This window comes from Odontesthes bonariensis, chromosome 12 (assembly GCF_027942865.1).
Source record: "Odontesthes bonariensis isolate fOdoBon6 chromosome 12, fOdoBon6.hap1, whole genome shotgun sequence".
Classification (NCBI taxonomy): domain Eukaryota; kingdom Metazoa; phylum Chordata; class Actinopteri; order Atheriniformes; family Atherinopsidae; genus Odontesthes; species Odontesthes bonariensis.
The window spans coordinates 36,532,010-36,548,413 of NC_134517.1; the positions used below are offsets into that span (position 1 = coordinate 36,532,010).

The 16,404-nt window shown below is 43.7% G+C and overlaps 3 protein-coding genes across 3 annotated transcripts; 1 reads left to right on the plus strand and 2 right to left on the minus strand.

Moving 5' to 3' along the window:
- The first annotated feature begins 577 nt into the window (after window positions 1–577).
- Window positions 578–1,687, plus strand: LOC142396060 (trace amine-associated receptor 13c-like). Its single transcript, XM_075478600.1, has 2 exons — window positions 578–747; window positions 883–1,687. The coding sequence occupies exons 1-2, from the start codon at window positions 578–580 to the stop codon at window positions 1,685–1,687; spliced, it is 975 nt and encodes a 324-aa protein (XP_075334715.1).
- A 7,045-nt stretch (window positions 1,688–8,732) lies between these two features.
- Window positions 8,733–9,888, minus strand: LOC142396270 (trace amine-associated receptor 13c-like). Its single transcript, XM_075478825.1, has 2 exons — window positions 9,725–9,888; window positions 8,733–9,543 (listed from the first exon to the last, which is right to left on the minus strand). Exons 1-2 carry the CDS (start codon window positions 9,886–9,888, stop codon window positions 8,733–8,735), a joined length of 975 nt encoding a protein of 324 aa, XP_075334940.1.
- Window positions 9,889–14,147: 4,259 nt separating this feature from the next.
- On the minus strand, window positions 14,148–15,246 carry LOC142396271 (trace amine-associated receptor 13c-like). Its single transcript, XM_075478826.1, has 2 exons — window positions 15,083–15,246; window positions 14,148–14,952 (listed from the first exon to the last, which is right to left on the minus strand). Exons 1-2 carry the CDS (start codon window positions 15,244–15,246, stop codon window positions 14,148–14,150), a joined length of 969 nt encoding a protein of 322 aa, XP_075334941.1.
- Between the last annotated feature and the right edge of the window lie 1,158 nt (window positions 15,247–16,404).

Genomic DNA, 16,404 nt, shown 5'->3' on the forward strand with positions numbered 1-16,404 from the left:
TTCGAACAAATCCCATAACCGGTCGGAGTCCGCCACGTCCATGGTTCGTGATTTCCTTCTGTCAGGTCTGGGGTTGTCAGGACACGGAGGCTGACTTCAAAAGGTAAGACCACACTTGGTTAATTTAAAAAAAAAAAAACAAGTCAAAACAAGGCGCGGCTGAGCCAGATGACGAAACTAGACTGTGGAACAAAATAAACAAAAGACTTGACATGGCAAGAAAACACTTACTGATCTATATTATAGGGAGTATAGGGAATTATTCACTGAGTTTTGTGTGTTTATCTTAAATGAATTTGACCCCCCCTGGTCTACTGGCAGAGATAAAAAGAAAAAAAAAACTATTCAAGGGAGACAGTAACCTGACAAAAAGTAAGTAAATGAAGATTTTACATCTGCTCATGCAACAGGAATAAAAGTCATTTGGTGATAAGTCTTCAGGGACATGCTGACGTAACGGGTCCGCCATCACTCCAGGCGATGGGAGGAATGAAGAGGAATAAATCAGTTGTGCTACAAAGAGTTTCAGATAGAGAGCTGTTGGAGATCCACAGCTTTTCATCTCCTCCTTCTAAAGATGCAAACTGAAGAATCCGAGTTCTGCTTTCCAGAACTCCTCAACTCCTCCTGCAGGAAGAGCAGACGTCCTCACTCAGTTTCCATCATTATTTCCATCACACTGTCCTCCATCTCTGTGCTCACCGTGACTCTTAACCTGCTGGTCATCATCTCCATCTCACACTTCAAGTAATCAATTTTTATCATTTTAGAAAGAGGAGGGTTTACAGTGATGTTTCTGTGTTTCTGTCATGATTTTACCTGCTTAGATTACAAATGTTAGAGCTAATAATCGTTAAGTACATTACTTTCTAATTTCTGTAGGAAACTTCACACCCCCACCAACCTCCTCCTCCTCTCTCTGGCTGTCGCAGACTGCATGGTGGGCCTCCTCATTTCCTTTCAAATTATGCTCATAGATGGCTGCTGGTATCTCGGGGACCTCATGTGTGCCCTGTACATGGTTTTGGACTACGTTATCACCTCTGCATCAATAGGAACCATGGTGCTCATATCAGTTGACCGTTATGTGGCTATTTTTTACCCTTTACATTACCCCAGCAATGTCACAACAGAAAGAGCAAAGATGTGCATTTCACTGTGTTGGATGTGTTCTACTCTTTTCCATAGCCTGCTGCTGATGAGCAACCTTGAACAACCAGGCAGGTATAACTCCTGCTCAGGAGAGTGTGTGGTCTTTCTTGACTACATTGCAGGATTGTTTGATGTTTGGTTTTCCTTTATTGGCCCTGTCACTGTCATCATAACTCTGTATCTGAGGGTGTTTGTGGTGGTTGTGTATCAGGCTCGGGCCATGCGCTCTCATATTGCAGCTGTCACATTTCAGGGATCAGTCAGTGTTAAAAGATCTGAAATGAAAGCAGCACGGACTCTTGCTGTTGTTGTAGTTGTATTTCTCATTTGTACATGCCCATATTTCTGTGTTTTACTTGCAGCCCAGGATGCTGGGGTCAGTGCTGCTTCTGTGACATTTCTTCTGTTCTATTTTAATTCTACTCTAAACCCTCTGATCTACACCCTCTTCTACCCCTGGTTTAGGAAATCTGTTAAACTAATTGTTACACTTCAGGTACTGAAGCCTGGCTCCTGTGATGTCACCGTAGAGTAAAGAGAACAGTTACTGATATCACACTAGTCTCAGTTGAAGATGCATTTGTTTAAAACTGCTTATGGTCTGTATGACCGGTGTCAGAGTTTGGTCCGCATTGCCGGCAGTAAGTTGGATGTATTTCCTGTGAGGGTTGGACTCCGTCAGGGCTGCCCTTTGTCACCGATTCTGTTCATAATTTTTTATGGACAGAATTTCTAGGCGCAGCCAGGGCGTTGAGGGGGTCCGGTTTGGCGACCTCAGAATCGGGTCTCTGCTTTTTGCAGATGATGCGGTTCTGTTAGCGTCGTCGGGCCGTGACCTTCAGCTCTCACTGGAGCGGTTTGCAGCCGAGTGTGAAGCGGCTGGGATGAGAATCAGCGCCTCCAAATCTGAGACCATGGTCCTCAGCCAGAAAAGGGTGGAATGCTCTCTCCGGGTTGGGAATGAGATCCTTCCCCAAGTGGAGGAGTTCAAGTATCTCGGGGTCTTGTTCACGAGTGAGGGACGAATGGAACAGGAGGTTGACAGGCGGATCGGTGCGGCGTCTGCAGCGGCCCGTCGTGGTGAAGAAGGAGCTGAGCCAGAAGGCGAGGCTCTCGATTTACCGGTCAGTCTATGTTCCTACCCTCACCTATGGTCACGAGCTGTGGGTAGTGACCGAAAGAACGAGATCGCGAATACAAGCGGCCGAAATGAGTTTCCTCCGCAGGGTGTCTGGGCTCTCCCTTAGAGATAGGGTGAGAAGCTCGGTCATCCGGGAGGGGCTCGGAGTAGAACCGCTGCTCCTCCGCATCCAGAGGAGTCAGATGAGGTGGCTCGGGCATCTGGTTAGGATGCCTCCTGGACGCCTCCCCGGTGAGGTGTTCCGGGCCCGTCCCACTGGGAGGAGGCCCCGGGGAAGACCCAGGACACGTTGGAGAGACTATGTCTCTCGGCTGGCCTGGGAACGCCTCGGGGTCCCCCCAGAAGAGCTGGAGGAAGTGGCCGGGGACAGGGACGTCTGGGTCTCTTTGCTCAAGCTGCTGCCCCCGCAACCCGATCCCCGGACCAGCGGAAGATGATGGATGGATGGATGCTTATGGTTAAGCCAGCAAATGTGATGTTATCCTTTTATAGATATTCTACTTGTTTTACCTTGCTATTATTTTATGCTCTGTTTTTATGGGGTTGTTTATCTGTTCTTATTTGTTATTGTAAAGAACTTTGTGATTTCATCTGTGATCAGCGCGATATAAATGAAAATTACTTACACTGAATTGAGACTTTTTCGAGTGTCAAGGTACACCAATATAGTGTAAATTGAGTGGAGCATCTTAATAACAAACACTGAGACGCATTCGAGTCCGTTGGAGATATTTGTACATTGTCAAACACATAAGAGGCTGTCCGATTTGTCTCTGTGTTGGCCCTGTGAAGTACCTGCCCAGGGTTTACCCTGCCTCTCACCCCATGAACTGGGAGAGGCCTCAACCTACCCCCTACCCCACAACGGGATTAAAAAAGGTATTACTGACTGCATGAAAACATTTGAGGCTAAACTTCTTTAATGTTTGTTGTCAAACTACTATAATGAGATGGGTCTACAATGGTTTATTGTGGGATTTGAACATTTTTAATTTGCATTAAACTGAAAACAGAAATGTGTCCCACATATTTTTTTTGGTACGTTCTCCATTAATCTCACGGGCACATGAGGACTTACAAGCATCATTCCTCCTTGTTCAAAAAATGATGACTGTTGTTCATCTGAGGTTGGATTTACCTCCCTTTAACACCTGGTAAGAACCAAATGATTTCTTACTGGGCCATTACTTTAGAGGGTGTACTTTCTTTTCAACCCAACTACAAATCCACTTTTCTATAACAACCAGTTTACATCAGCTGCAGTGAAAACAAACACGAGTGACTTCAGATTGTCTGGAGGGATCCACAGCTGTCAAAGACACTGTAGACAGTTATTAACGGATCGAGCGGCTGACTTCATGCAGCTATTTGATAATTGCCAGCTTAGCATTCCATGTTAATTGAGAGGCTTTGCGGGTCTCAATGGGAGTGTATTTTTATAATTTTAAAACCTTCTTTTCATGCTGTTCTGACATTAAAAAGGCAGCACTGGGACTTGTTTTCGTGACTTGTGAATGAGCAAATACATATAAGGCTCCAGACTAACTTTTGCATTAGTTCCAATGATGCAGCTTACCCTCCCATAACAAGCATGTTGCAGACTATCGTGTTCCCAATCGAAAAGCAAAGAGAAGCTCTGACAGACAGGGACGTTGCTGGGCATACAGCTGTACGGGGGCCCGGGCCCCCAGCCAGAACCTCACCACCAACAATGCCGTACTGTATACAGAAAATGAGCCTGTACTGGATGTATAAGAACATTTATTCAAATCTGCAAGAACCTCAACAGGTTTAACAGAGCTGCAGGCTATCCAAGCAAATAAAAACACTTTTTAATTCTGCCATTTAGCTTTTCAGTTCCTTCTTCACTTATAATGCCCATGGTAGTTTAGTAAATAGGCTATTATAGGATATTGTCTCCCGTTTTTCATCTGCCATGGAACCAGACGCTGTTTGAGCCTAAATGCAAACGTTGTGTATTTGTGAAGGAACAGTGGCCTATACGTAGGCGTGGGCGTCAACACAACAGAAAACAAATCTCTCACTTCCCTCCACTTCATTCTCAGTTCTCCTTGTTGATTCTCTGCCCCTGACTCTCCTCTGTAAGAATTGCCTTATGTCCATAACTACTACGCTTCGATTGGCCCAATGTGTGGGCTACCATCCGCTGATGAATATGATGTGCGGGCCGCAGTATCTTGCCTTCCAACTCTGATTTTGCGAGCTACGCATCACACACGGTCCATTCGCTGAACATGCACAGACGCACCAAACGCCTGCGAATACAACCTCCACACTTCACTCTTTGGTAGACCTGCGCAGCTTTAAAGGAGGTTACGTGGTTGAAATAGGGAAAATCGTGCCGTGTTATTCTTCCTTGGCACATCAGTCGTAGCGTAGTCTGAAGGATGTATGTGGGAATTTTTACAGGGGCACAACGCATGTTTACAGGGGCCCGTGCCCCGGTAAAAAGTGTCTGGTGACGTGCCTGCTGACAGAGTAAAACACCCATGGGAAATTAATTTGAACCAGACTTTTTACCAAGCACCTCCCAGAGGACACTACAGGGGACACAGTTTAAAGGTTTCATGTCATGGCTTTACATAATTTCTGGCTTATCTGTTGTGTTAAAAATGCTGTATCATCACCCAAAGCTTAAAAAGAAAAATGTATGTGAATTTTATAGTATTTTCGTGTTGAAGGAACTTGTTTTATCCAGTGGTCTCAAACTCTTGCTTGCATTACTTTTTCTTACACCCGTTTCACTCACCAGCACAGTTTAGGATTTCCTTTCATGATCAAATTCTCCAGGCAGTGCCTGCCCATGTGTGTATTATCCACCACCAGCATTTTAAAATTGAAAGCTTTTGCGGCACAAGTAACACGTGATCAGCAAAAAAAAGGACAAAATATTATTTGGTTCAGTTTTTATTTGCAGGTCCAAAATGCCAAAAATATGAGAACCATTGAGGCATGTTTTATTCATATTATAATCTATTAACTCCTCTGTATTATCACCACCCTAACGTGGTGGAGGGGTTTCAGTATCCCCATGATCCTGAGAGCTTTGTTGTTGGAGGCGTTAGCCCCTGGTAGTGTCTCCCATCGCAAATTGGTCCCGGGGGATTCAAAGACCTGGATGGAGCAGCACCAGACAAAAACAGTAAGTTTGCCCGGAAAATGAAAACCGGGAAAAAGTCTCGTGGCTGAACCTTGGCTCCTGGGGCTTGGTTGGGCTCAGCCCACAGAAGAGTTAGAAAGCCACCCCCACCCTAACCCACTGCTCGCATGGAAAAATTTGATGTTGGATGCAAACTGTGTGCAAACTGGCTTTAGGGATGTGCAATGTCACTTCGCTGGTGGGGAAGGTGCCTGAGTTGGTGTGTGAGGTGGAGCGGTACCAAGTAGCTGTAGTTGGGTTCACCTCCACACACAGCGTGGGCTGTGGAGCCAAACTCCTGGAGAGGGGTTGCACTGATATTTTCCTAACAGAGCACTTCGTTCCCAAACTGCAGGTTTACTTAAGGTTCCCAGAGTTTCTAAAAGTAGAATGGGAGGCAGTTCCTTCAGTTATCAGGCCCCTCTCTGTGGAACCAGCTGCCAGTTTGGGAGGCAGAGCCTTCAGTTATCAGGCCCCTCTCTGTGGAACCAGCTGCCAGTTTGGGAGGCAGAGCCTTCAGTTATCAGGCCCCTCTCTGTGGAACCAGCTGCCAGTTTGGGAGGCAGAGCCTTCGGTTATCAGGCCCCTCTCTGTGGAACCAGCTGCCAGTTTGGGAGGCAGAGCCTTCAGTTATCAGGCCCCTCTCTGTGGAACCAGCTGCCAGTTTGGGAGGCAGAGCCTTCAGTTATCAGGCCCCTCTCTGTGGAACCAGCTGCCAGTTAGGGAGGCAGAGCCTTCAGTTATCAGGCCCCTCTCTGTGGAACCAGCTGCCAGTTTGGGAGGCAGAGCCTTCAGTTATCAGGCCCCTCTCTGTGGAACCAGCTGCCAGTTTGGGAGGCAGAGCCTTCGGTTATCAGGCCCCTCTCTGTGGGACCAGCTGCCAGTTTGGGAGGCAGAGCCTTCGGTTATCAGGCCTCTCTCTGAGGAACCAGCTGCCAGTTTGGGAGGCAGAGCCTTCAGTTATCAGGCCCCTCTCTTGTGGAATAAGCTGCCAGTAAATGTCCGGGAAGCAGACACCCTATCCACTTTTAAGACCAGGCTTAAAACTTTCCTTTTTGATAAAGCTTATAGTTAGGGATGGCTCAGGTGATCCTGAAACATCCCATAGTTAAGCTGCTATAGGCCCAGCCTGCTGGGGGGCCTCATCTGTCACACCTTTCCTCACTTTATCTATTTTCCCTGTTTAATTTCTCAAATGACATTATGTACATGTGACATCATTGTGGTCATTAACTTGTATTTCCCTGTTCCAACAGGCATCCTTTGAATGGTGTTACAGTGTTTGTTGTCCCCTCTTTTCTGTCTTCTCAAACCCCAGCTGGTGGAAGCGGATGGCCACCCTTCCTGGTTCTGGTTCTGCCAGAGGTTTCTTCCTGTTCAAAGGGAGTCGTTCCTCTCCACAGTCGCCTCAGGCACGCTCAGGACGGGAGATTGGACTGAAGACAAGTTTCAGTGTTGGTGTCCTTAGCTAGGAAACTGTTTTTGAATTGGCTCTATATGAACGAATTGGATTATTTTATGAATAATTATTATTACAATTAATTGAATTCCAATTGGCTTGAATTGGACTTTATTATCTAAATGCCTTGAGATGACATTTGTTGTATTTGGCGCCATATAAATAAAAATGAATTGAATTGAATATTGAACTGTTATTCTCTGGAGCTGCCCATGGAGAGAGACGTTGGGCGGATGTGGGGATACTCACAAGCCCCTGGCTGAGCGCCTCTGTGTTGAAGTTTTCCCTGGGGAGCGACAGGGCCGCCTCACTTCAGCTGCAAGTCGTAGGAAGGAAGTTCTGACTGTTTGTGCGTATGCCTCTCTGATCTGAATCCGACTGGTGTCCCATGTTTGGACTTCTGTGGTAGCCATGGAGGGTCCATTCCAAACACAATGTTTGAGCAGAAGGTGGTTCATAAGTGTACCTGGTACCAGCCCATCTTAAGCCAAATGTCGATGATCAACTTTGTCGTCAACTTTTGTCGTCAACTTTTGTCGTTGTGTCATCAGACCTGCAGCCTTTGAAGGTCCTTGACCTAATCCCTTAAATTTGTCATTTCATATTCTGTTTTAGACAAGATACCGAGCTCCACACTTGCCCCCATTCTGTTACTCTGTGTGATGTCACATGGCTTTTAAGAGGATTCGGATGTTTTGTAGTACAGGAAAGCTCTCTTTACAGTTCCCACACATCTAATCAGTCCAGAACCAGAATCTTCTAATCTTCTAATGGCTTCCCTGAAGATGTCTTCAAAAGTCCATGATTCAGTCCGGATTTTTTTTATTGCATTTTGTTCAGTGGATATTTCTCCTTATATATTTGACTTTCTTCTCTGTCTAGCTCAGATAATCATTCACACAAATAAGGTTTGAGGATAACAATTTATCACGATGACCCCCCCCCCCCCCCCCCCCCCCCCTGCGCCATCCGACGATGAGACAGTTGAAATAGAGTGGGGGGATAAAGTCCGGTCCGACACCCTCTCCCTGACTCTGTCTCCTCCGGTTCCTTATGTTTATGCATGTGTATTGATGTGTATGTATGCTTGTGTACATGTGCGTTAATATATATGTTTCCACACTTCCTGTTATGGGTTGTTTACCTGTTTTGGAGTTGTCATGGTGCTGATTATCATAGGAGACGAGGGCTGCGGATGACGTGCGACGGCTAGTGCCTTACGTTTGACTCCCCATTTCAACGGTCTCATCGTCGGATGGGGCAGGGGGTTTCATCATGATCAATTTTCAAATCAAACAGAGAAATAAACACAGTTTTTTAACCATGAATCAAGCACAAATGCTTTAATAGTGTACCACAATAGGGATATATAATTCTACAGGGGAATAAACATATTCTTTATCATACCAAAGGTAATTTGACAGATCATGGCCTCTTTAACCAGATTTGGAGTGTCAGACCTGATCAGCTGGGAAATGCAAAGAGTTAGAGGTAATTGTTCATTTAAAAGTCCACAGAAAACTTATTGTTTTTCCAATTACTTTCACTTATAACCCAGACAGTGATCTGATACAGATACCTTCCAGGTGGTTATTGGGATAGATAGATGATTGCAGCTCCATCTCTTCATTATCAGAGCAGGCATCATTTTACAGGCTTTTGTGACATGTATGTCTTTACCCCTGAAAAAAAAACATGGACCAGGTAAAATATAAAATATAAATCGAGACTATATATAAGATACACAAAGACTCATTTGTCAACCAGATTTTTCCATTCATTACTTTATTTGCCAAAGCAGTTGAGAGCATGATCATCCACTACAGCAGGTTGGTGCTGCAGGAGTCAGGCTTCAGTATCTGAAGTGTAACAATGAGCTTGATTGATTTCCTGAACCAGGGGTAAAAAAAAGCATAGATCATAGGGTTTAGGCAGGAGTTAAAGAAGAACAAACATAAAATGAAGTTACCAGCTGAAGTATTGAGCAAATCTCCCTGATCTGTAAGAGAAACACAATTATAAGGACAAAAACATATAATGAATACAGCCACAACAACACCGAGAGCCCTGGCTGCTTTCAGCTCAGATCTCTTAGCAGTTACTGAATGTTTGAGACTGGTGGCGGTGATATGAGAGCGCATGGCCCGAGCCTGAGACACAGCCACCACAAATACTCTGATATACAGAACTACAATTACAGTAATGGGAACAATGAAGGAAACAATAGTATCTGCCAAACCAGCAATATAACTAACAAATGTTATGCATTGCCCGATGCAGGAGTTATACCTGCCTGGTTGTTCCAGAGCATTCGTCACAAACAGACTCTGAACTATCACTGAAGACATCCAACACACACAGACACACATCTTCACTCTTTTCTGTGTGATTTGGGCGGAGTAATGCAGAGGGTAACAAATAGCCACATAGCGATCAATAGATATGATCACCAAGGTTCCCACTGAGGCTGTGGTAATAATATATCCCAGATATTGATACATGACACATGCGGTGTCACCAAGCAACCAGCAGCCGTTTATGAGCATTATCTGAAAGAACATGAGGAGACCCACAAAGAAGTCTGATACAGCCAGAGAGAGGAGGAGGAGGTTGGTGGGAGTGTGGAGCTGCCTGTGGAGGAACAACAGAAACACATTTTATTGCATTTCTGCTTCATCAGAAATCATTCACAGAGGAGCAGAGACTATAACCTGAAATACAAGAAGAGAAGACAAATGTGCAAAAAGATGTTTTCGTCACACTTTCTATGGGTCATATGAACTGATCTAGAATGTGCTCAATGATTTTAAACCTGAAGTGTGAGATGGAGATGATAACCAGCAGGTTGAGAACAGCAGTGAGCACAGAGATGGAGGACAGTATAATGTAAGACAACATGACCTCAATGTGAGGACGCTGTAACCTCCTGCAGGAGGTGTTGAAGAGTTGTGGAAAGCAGAGTTCAGTTTCCTCCATCATCACCGGAGGACGGAGCTGCTGAACTCCAACAGCTCTCTGACTGATGGTGTTTTATTATCTTCTTTTCCTCCTCCACCCTCCTCATCTCTGTGCTGTTGTTTTTGTTTCTATGGAAACTGATGTTGCGTCTGTTTTGTAATCAGGAACTATCAAGATTAATGAAGTTGCATTCTTGTTTTTGATAATGTACAAACCATATATTTCTTTCAACTTAGCTATCGTAATAGCTAACTTTTGCCCAAATCTCCCCAAACACAGACTGAAGGCAATTGCAAAAACTCTGTGCCAATGTGTGTCATACAAACTGAAGTAGTGCACAGCACAGAGGTCAAGATGCTGGCAACACCCCCGGTCAACCGAACAGGAACACAGAAGAGCCTGGGTAACAGACCTGGCTCTGGGAGGTCGGGGACACCGGTGATGGAAGGTGGGCGGCATGGCAGTGGCCCAGCACTGGTTGTTTTATTATCCTTATGGCTAGCTGGTAAGGCAGAAACTCTGGTGGTTGCTCTGGGTCACTTCAGGACCATAAACAGGGATTAGCAATTGTGCCTGGTGCTGACACAGTCTACATGGTAATGGCTAAACTGCATCCATGAACTGGAACCAAGGCCACGAGAATGTCCTATTACCCACGAACTTGGATTTCTCACCAGTCCCACGCGGAGACTCGTTGAAGAGTGTCGTGTTTAAAAACTTGGCAACTCGCTAAGTGTTAGTCTGAACCTTCTAACCTTGATCGGGCCCTTGAAAAACAAGGGTTGGGATCAGGTGAGCTGACCGACCCGAATACTAGTGGGTTGTTTGTTCTGTCATTACAGCCTCCATGAGCAGAGTCGGTTCAGAACAAGAAGGCTGAGGGTAGACTTGAGAAATGCTCTGTTTGTAAGTACATGTATATAATGAAGGGTTTGGATATTTTCAATTATTTCAACTGTTGTAGGGAGGGGTAACATAAACATTAATGATTATGCTTACATCACGGGCATTGTGGTAGAGAAAGGTCTCATGAATAGCCTCATGTGGCACGTTATCAGTTCAACCACTGGTTCTTCACAAGGCTCTGCTTTGTAAAGTGTATACAGACGGCGGCAGGACTTCTTAAGGTGGCAGCTTTATTGTAAAGTTTTTTGATCACACTGCCTTCTCTCCTCCTCATGGCTCAAAATCAGATCATGGCTGGGCTTTCCATACTTTTGTGAAATTTACGGCCAGTGGCCTTGTATGTTTATTTTTGTAGGTTTGTATGTAGGTTCCTGACTGCTGCCTCCACTGAGGGAACTGGATGCAGCTCAACTCCTGGTTGAGGCCTACTCCTGCTCTGACCAATCACTGAAGAGGCCTCCCTATTTAAACCTCCTCTTCCTACCAGAAGGCGTGGCTGTGGTTCCTTTGTGAGGACAGCTTGCCTCTTTGCTTGGTGTTGCTTTATTAGCTTGTGCTGTTGTGACTTTGTTTTTTTTTTGTATGTTCTGAAGGTTACTAGAACTTGGTTGATTTAGAAGAGTCCTGTGTTTTAGTTTTTGGTCATTTTTGACAAAACTGGCTTTTAAGGCTCTTGCTTTGTTTTTTGCTTTGTAAAGTGTATACAGACGGCTGCAGGACTTCTTAAGATGGCAGCTTTATTGTAAAGTTTTCTGATCACACTGCCTTCTCTCCTCCACATGGCTCAAAATCAGATCATGGCTGGGCTTTCCATTCTTTTGTGAAATTGTGGCCACGACAACTTCCTAAGCCTTGAGACAAAAACTAATATATAAAATTACAGTACATAGTTTGTTTTTCTTCAAGTGCGGTTTTGTGAAGTACTCAGGATTGTTTACTTTCTCGCTATTTTCACCACGTCACTCTTTGCTCTGCAGCTGCCGGGCATATCCTGCAGGTATCTACTAGATTTAAATAGGATCACCTTCATGCAGAGCTTGGGCTCTGGAAACAAACTCTTGGAGAGGGGCTGGACTCTCACCTGGGCTACTCACTTCAGAGTAGCCCAGGTGGGATACTCATAAGAGGGTCATAAGGAGTTCTCCCTGGTGAATAAAAGGGTTCCTGCGGCCAAGAGTTGCAGGAGGAGGTCTCTGACTGTGGTGTGTGCTTACAGATCAAACAGCAGTTCAGAAGCCAACTTTCTTGGTTTTTCTGGTAATGTCCTGGAGGGGGTGCCAGCTGAGGATTCATCTGTTCTCCTGAGAGACTTCAATAGCCATGTGGGCAATGACAGAGTGACCTAAAGGGGCGGGATTGGGAGGGACAGCCTCCATGATATGAGCCTGACCGGGGCTTTGTTTTTGGACGTTTGTGCTACTCAATCCATTTTTCATTACAAATACTGTTCAAGCATAAGTTGGGTCATAAAAGTACTTGGTACCAAGCCATCTTAGCCCAAAGGTCTTCCTGTTGTTGAGCTGGATCCAATGGGGTTGGGGGAGAACTGCCGGGCAGCCCTTGTAAAACCTGGTAAGGTCTGGTGGAAGCCCCTGTTGGGAAGATCTTCAACACACCCCTTCGGGAGACTCACCAGGGGAGGTTGGAGACATGGGATCTGAACAGACCGTGTTCACGGCTTCCATAGTGATGCAGCTTCTAAGAACTGTGGTCAAAAAAATCATCAACTGGAGGAGCTGCATGCCAGGAAGCTTTCATTCTTTTTTAAGAGTTGCCACCCCGGGGTCAATGGCTAAACAAAATTAAAGCTTTGTTTCTCGACTCCATGCTGAAAATTTGTCAGATTATGTTTCAAAGCATTATTCTTTCCCATTGTTGCCCTGGACCAGTTTAAATTCAGTCCAACAATCATTTGCAGCTCATTGATTTGCAGCTTGCCTTTCCTACAGACCCGGACTGAAAGAAGATGTTATTCCCCTCTGGAGTACAACAGTTATGTTTGTAATTCATCTCATATGCATTCCTGTCAGGTCCGGTGCTCTTAATGTGCAGTGATAATGTGCAAACAGTGTAAAACAACCAATCTGAGCGTGTTCTCAGTCTGATAACACTGAAAGTGCTTATGTTGTGACATTTGTCACTTTCCAGGCGTCACACCTGTTCTGCCTGAGCCACAGGCCTCAGTCAGCTGGAAAACCTTGGTTTGATTCTGCTGCTGTCATTGTTTCACTGTAGTATTTATGATGAGCTGTGGTCAGATTCTGCATGGGAAGCTGGTTTCAATTGTAGCCCTTGCTAAAACAACTGATTTATTTTGAGAACAAATATTCATAGTTCATAAAAGTTCACTATGTATTGAAGATCCACCCTACTCCAGCCCGCCATCCTACTCCAACAACCCACTCTTCTCCTCCCACCCAATAGCACCATCTTGCACTCCAAAGCCATTTGCACTTTTACTCTGTTTTGCACTGTCTATGCACTATTTATACTTAATTATTTAATTTATTAATCTCCAGTTACTTATTTACATAGTATATATATATTTAGTCTGTATATATTCTGTGTATATTATGTACGTATTATTTATTCTGTATATACAAAAGCCCACCTTTGCACTTCTGGTTGGATGCTAACTGCATTTCATTGGCTTGTACCTGTACTTGCTCTTTGACAATAAAGTTAAATCTAATCTAATCTATCTAAAAGTGGGTAAAAATGCATAAATTTGGTCAAAATGCAGAACAAGTTAAAAATGCAGAAGAAGTGATATTTTGAAATACAAGTTATGCCATTTCATTTCATAGTGTTTGTGAGATTTTGTTATTATCTTTACTTGGTTTGATTAAAACCCACTCTTAAATCTCAATGTCTGATAATGTACTAAAATATCTGCATTGAAACATAAGAAATTCTGACATACATTTATGAAAAAATATTCCAGATTCTGCTCAATTCAGCGGTAAAAATGAAGCTGATTAGTGGAATCGATCATGTTAAAAACTGCTGAAGGAGATCTAAGACATTCTCTGAAAGTTGCAAGTAGACAACCACACATTATTTCATGTGTAAACACTTTCTACCACTGGTTACAGACTTTATTTATTTGAATTCCGACACTCTTCTTTTAATCTGGATATGAGCCATGTCAAATTAAAGCAAAGAGTTCAGAAACAAACAGAGAACACAGAGAAGGAATGTGTGGCTGGCCTGATTATTAAATGTTCAGAAAGTCACACAGAATATTGTTGTAAACAATGGAGAAAAATGTGACCAGCATATCAAGTTGTTTATACAAAGAGCTCTGTTCCTTTTTTCACTTTACCCAGAGACTTCCATCTGTCATTCATGCACTTATGCATACAGTGTCTCTACATCATGTTGATGTCACAGGAGTCAGGCTGCTGCATCTGAAGTGTCACAATGAGCTTAATGGATTTTCTAAACCAGGAGTAAACAAAGGTATATATGATAGGGTTTAGACAGGAGTTTAAATAAATTAAGAATATTACAAATGTTGCAGAGGAAACATTAAGCAAGTGATCTTGGCCTGTGATAGCAATGCAAAAATATGGGCACAAACAAAGCAGAAACACAAGCACAACAACCCCGAGAGTTCTGGCTGCTTTAAGCTCAGATTTCTTAACTGAACGCTGGAGAGTGGCGGCTGTAATGTGAGAGCGCATGGCCCGAGCCTGAGACACAGCCACCACAAATATTCTGAAATACAGAACAACAATTACTGCAATGGGAACGATGAAGGAAAAGGTCATATCAATATATCCAACGATGTAGTTAACCACAATGATACACTCTCCATAGCAGGAGTTATACCTGCCTGGTTGTTTCAGGTTATCCTTCAGAATAAGACACTGAACTATCGCAGAGTAGATCCAACACACACAGACACAGACCTTCACTCTTTTCTGTGTAATTTTGGAGGAGTAATGCAGAGGGTAACAAATAGCCACATAGCGATCAATAGATATGATCACCATGGTTCCTGTCGAGGCTGCAGTAATAGTATATGCCAGATACTGATACATGACACACAGGATATCGCCGAGGTACCAGCAGCCATTGATGAGCATAATCTGAAAGAACATGAGGAGACCCACAAATAAGTCTGATACAGCCAGAGAGAGGAGGAGGAGGTTGGTGGGAGTGTGGAGCTGCCTGTGGAGGAACAACAGAAACATTTATCATCAAGTGTGGGCTTCATCAACTATCAAAGAAAATAAAACCATAGAATCGTTGTACATCCAACACAGCTGTTTCCTTTCTGTAACATGGAACATGTTGCGACCTGAAGTGTGAGATGGAGACAATGACGAGCATGTTGAGAATCACAGTCAGCACAGAAATACAGGACAGCAGAACGTAAATCAACATGGTCTCATAGTGAGGACGCTTTGGCTTCCTGCAGGAGGTGTTGAGCTGTGGAAAGCAGAGTTCATTTTCCTCCATCATCACTGAAGAAGGAGCTGCTGAACTCTGACAGCTCTCTGACTGTAGCGGTTTTATCTGCCTCCTTACCTCCTTTTTCTCACCTTTGCGCCGCTGCTTTGGTCTCTATAGAAACTGATGTAACTTCTATGATCGTTGTCAAGTGTGATTAAAGGTTGTTGATTGTTGTTTTTCAGGCTTCTATGTATGTTTCTAACTTTAGCACAGTACCTTTTGGGTCGTTGATGCCTAAACTTATCCAACCAGAAAAACTACGTTCTCGATAAGATTGTCTTCCTCCCAAAAACATTTCTCTGTGTCATTTGTTTATCCAAAATTGCTCTAAATATATGAGAACATGGGAGAGGTGACCAGTAGAGGTTACAATTTTATAGTGAGTCACAAGGTTTTGGACTGGGACGAATTCTGATCTCTGAATACTGAGTAGGATTTATCTTCAGATTTTCATTTAGACTGTTTTGAATTCTCTACCCCTGCAGCACATTTAGTTGATTCTCGCAAAGGCCCAAAATTCCTAAGACAGGTGTGATGAAGACAGTTATGTCATTTTTATCAAGGTCCGGTTTTAAATACAGCTTTCATGGCATTTTAAAAATGGCCTTGTTAAGTGCTTTTCAATAGATGTTCCCATTGCATTTTGCACCTCTGCCAGTCCCAAAATGGAGAAGACATTTATGTCATTTTTATCAAGGTCCTGTTTAAAATACAGCTTTTTTTTATATTTTCGAAATGCATTTTGGGGCTCGTTAAGTGCTTTTCAATCGATTTTCCCATTGAATTTTACACCTCTGCGAGTCATGAAAATGACAAGACAGGTGTGCTGTAGACAGCTATGTCATTTTTATCAAGGTCCTGTTTTTTTTTTTTCCCTTGTCCTGTTCAGCATTATGGCAGCAGAATTGTAATCTGAATACCGTTTATGCTAAACACATTTGCTATGCCAAGGGAAGCTTTATGAATGTAAAGCTCACCTTGACGCCCATCAACTCCTCATTTTTATTTATTTATTTTTGTGACAATATTTAACATGATATGATATGATAATAGTGGCGAACCGGACCGGGGGACAGAGAGAGAGGGAAAGCAAAGAAGAGAAAAAAAACAAAAAACAAAAAAACAAGCAGCAGCAATCTCATATAATACACAGGTGATCTTAAACCA

Bases quoted from the DNA above. Each gene is read 5' to 3' on its own strand.
- LOC142396060 (XM_075478600.1), top strand. From the start codon at position 578: ATGCAAACTGAAGAATCCGAGTTCTGCTTTCCAGAACTCCTCAACTCC. The intron at 748-882 runs GTAATCAATTTT...TAATTTCTGTAG, and splicing joins ATCTCCATCTCACACTTCAA to GAAACTTCACACCCCCACCA.
- LOC142396270 (XM_075478825.1), bottom strand. From the start codon at position 9,888: ATGGAGGAAACTGAACTCTGCTTTCCACAACTCTTCAACACCTCCTGC. The intron at 9,544-9,724 runs GTTTAAAATCAT...GTTCCTCCACAG, and splicing joins ATCTCCATCTCACACTTCAG to GCAGCTCCACACTCCCACCA.
- LOC142396271 (XM_075478826.1), bottom strand. From the start codon at position 15,246: ATGATGGAGGAAAATGAACTCTGCTTTCCACAGCTCAACACCTCCTGC. The intron at 14,953-15,082 runs GTCGCAACATGT...GTTCCTCCACAG, and splicing joins GTCTCCATCTCACACTTCAG to GCAGCTCCACACTCCCACCA.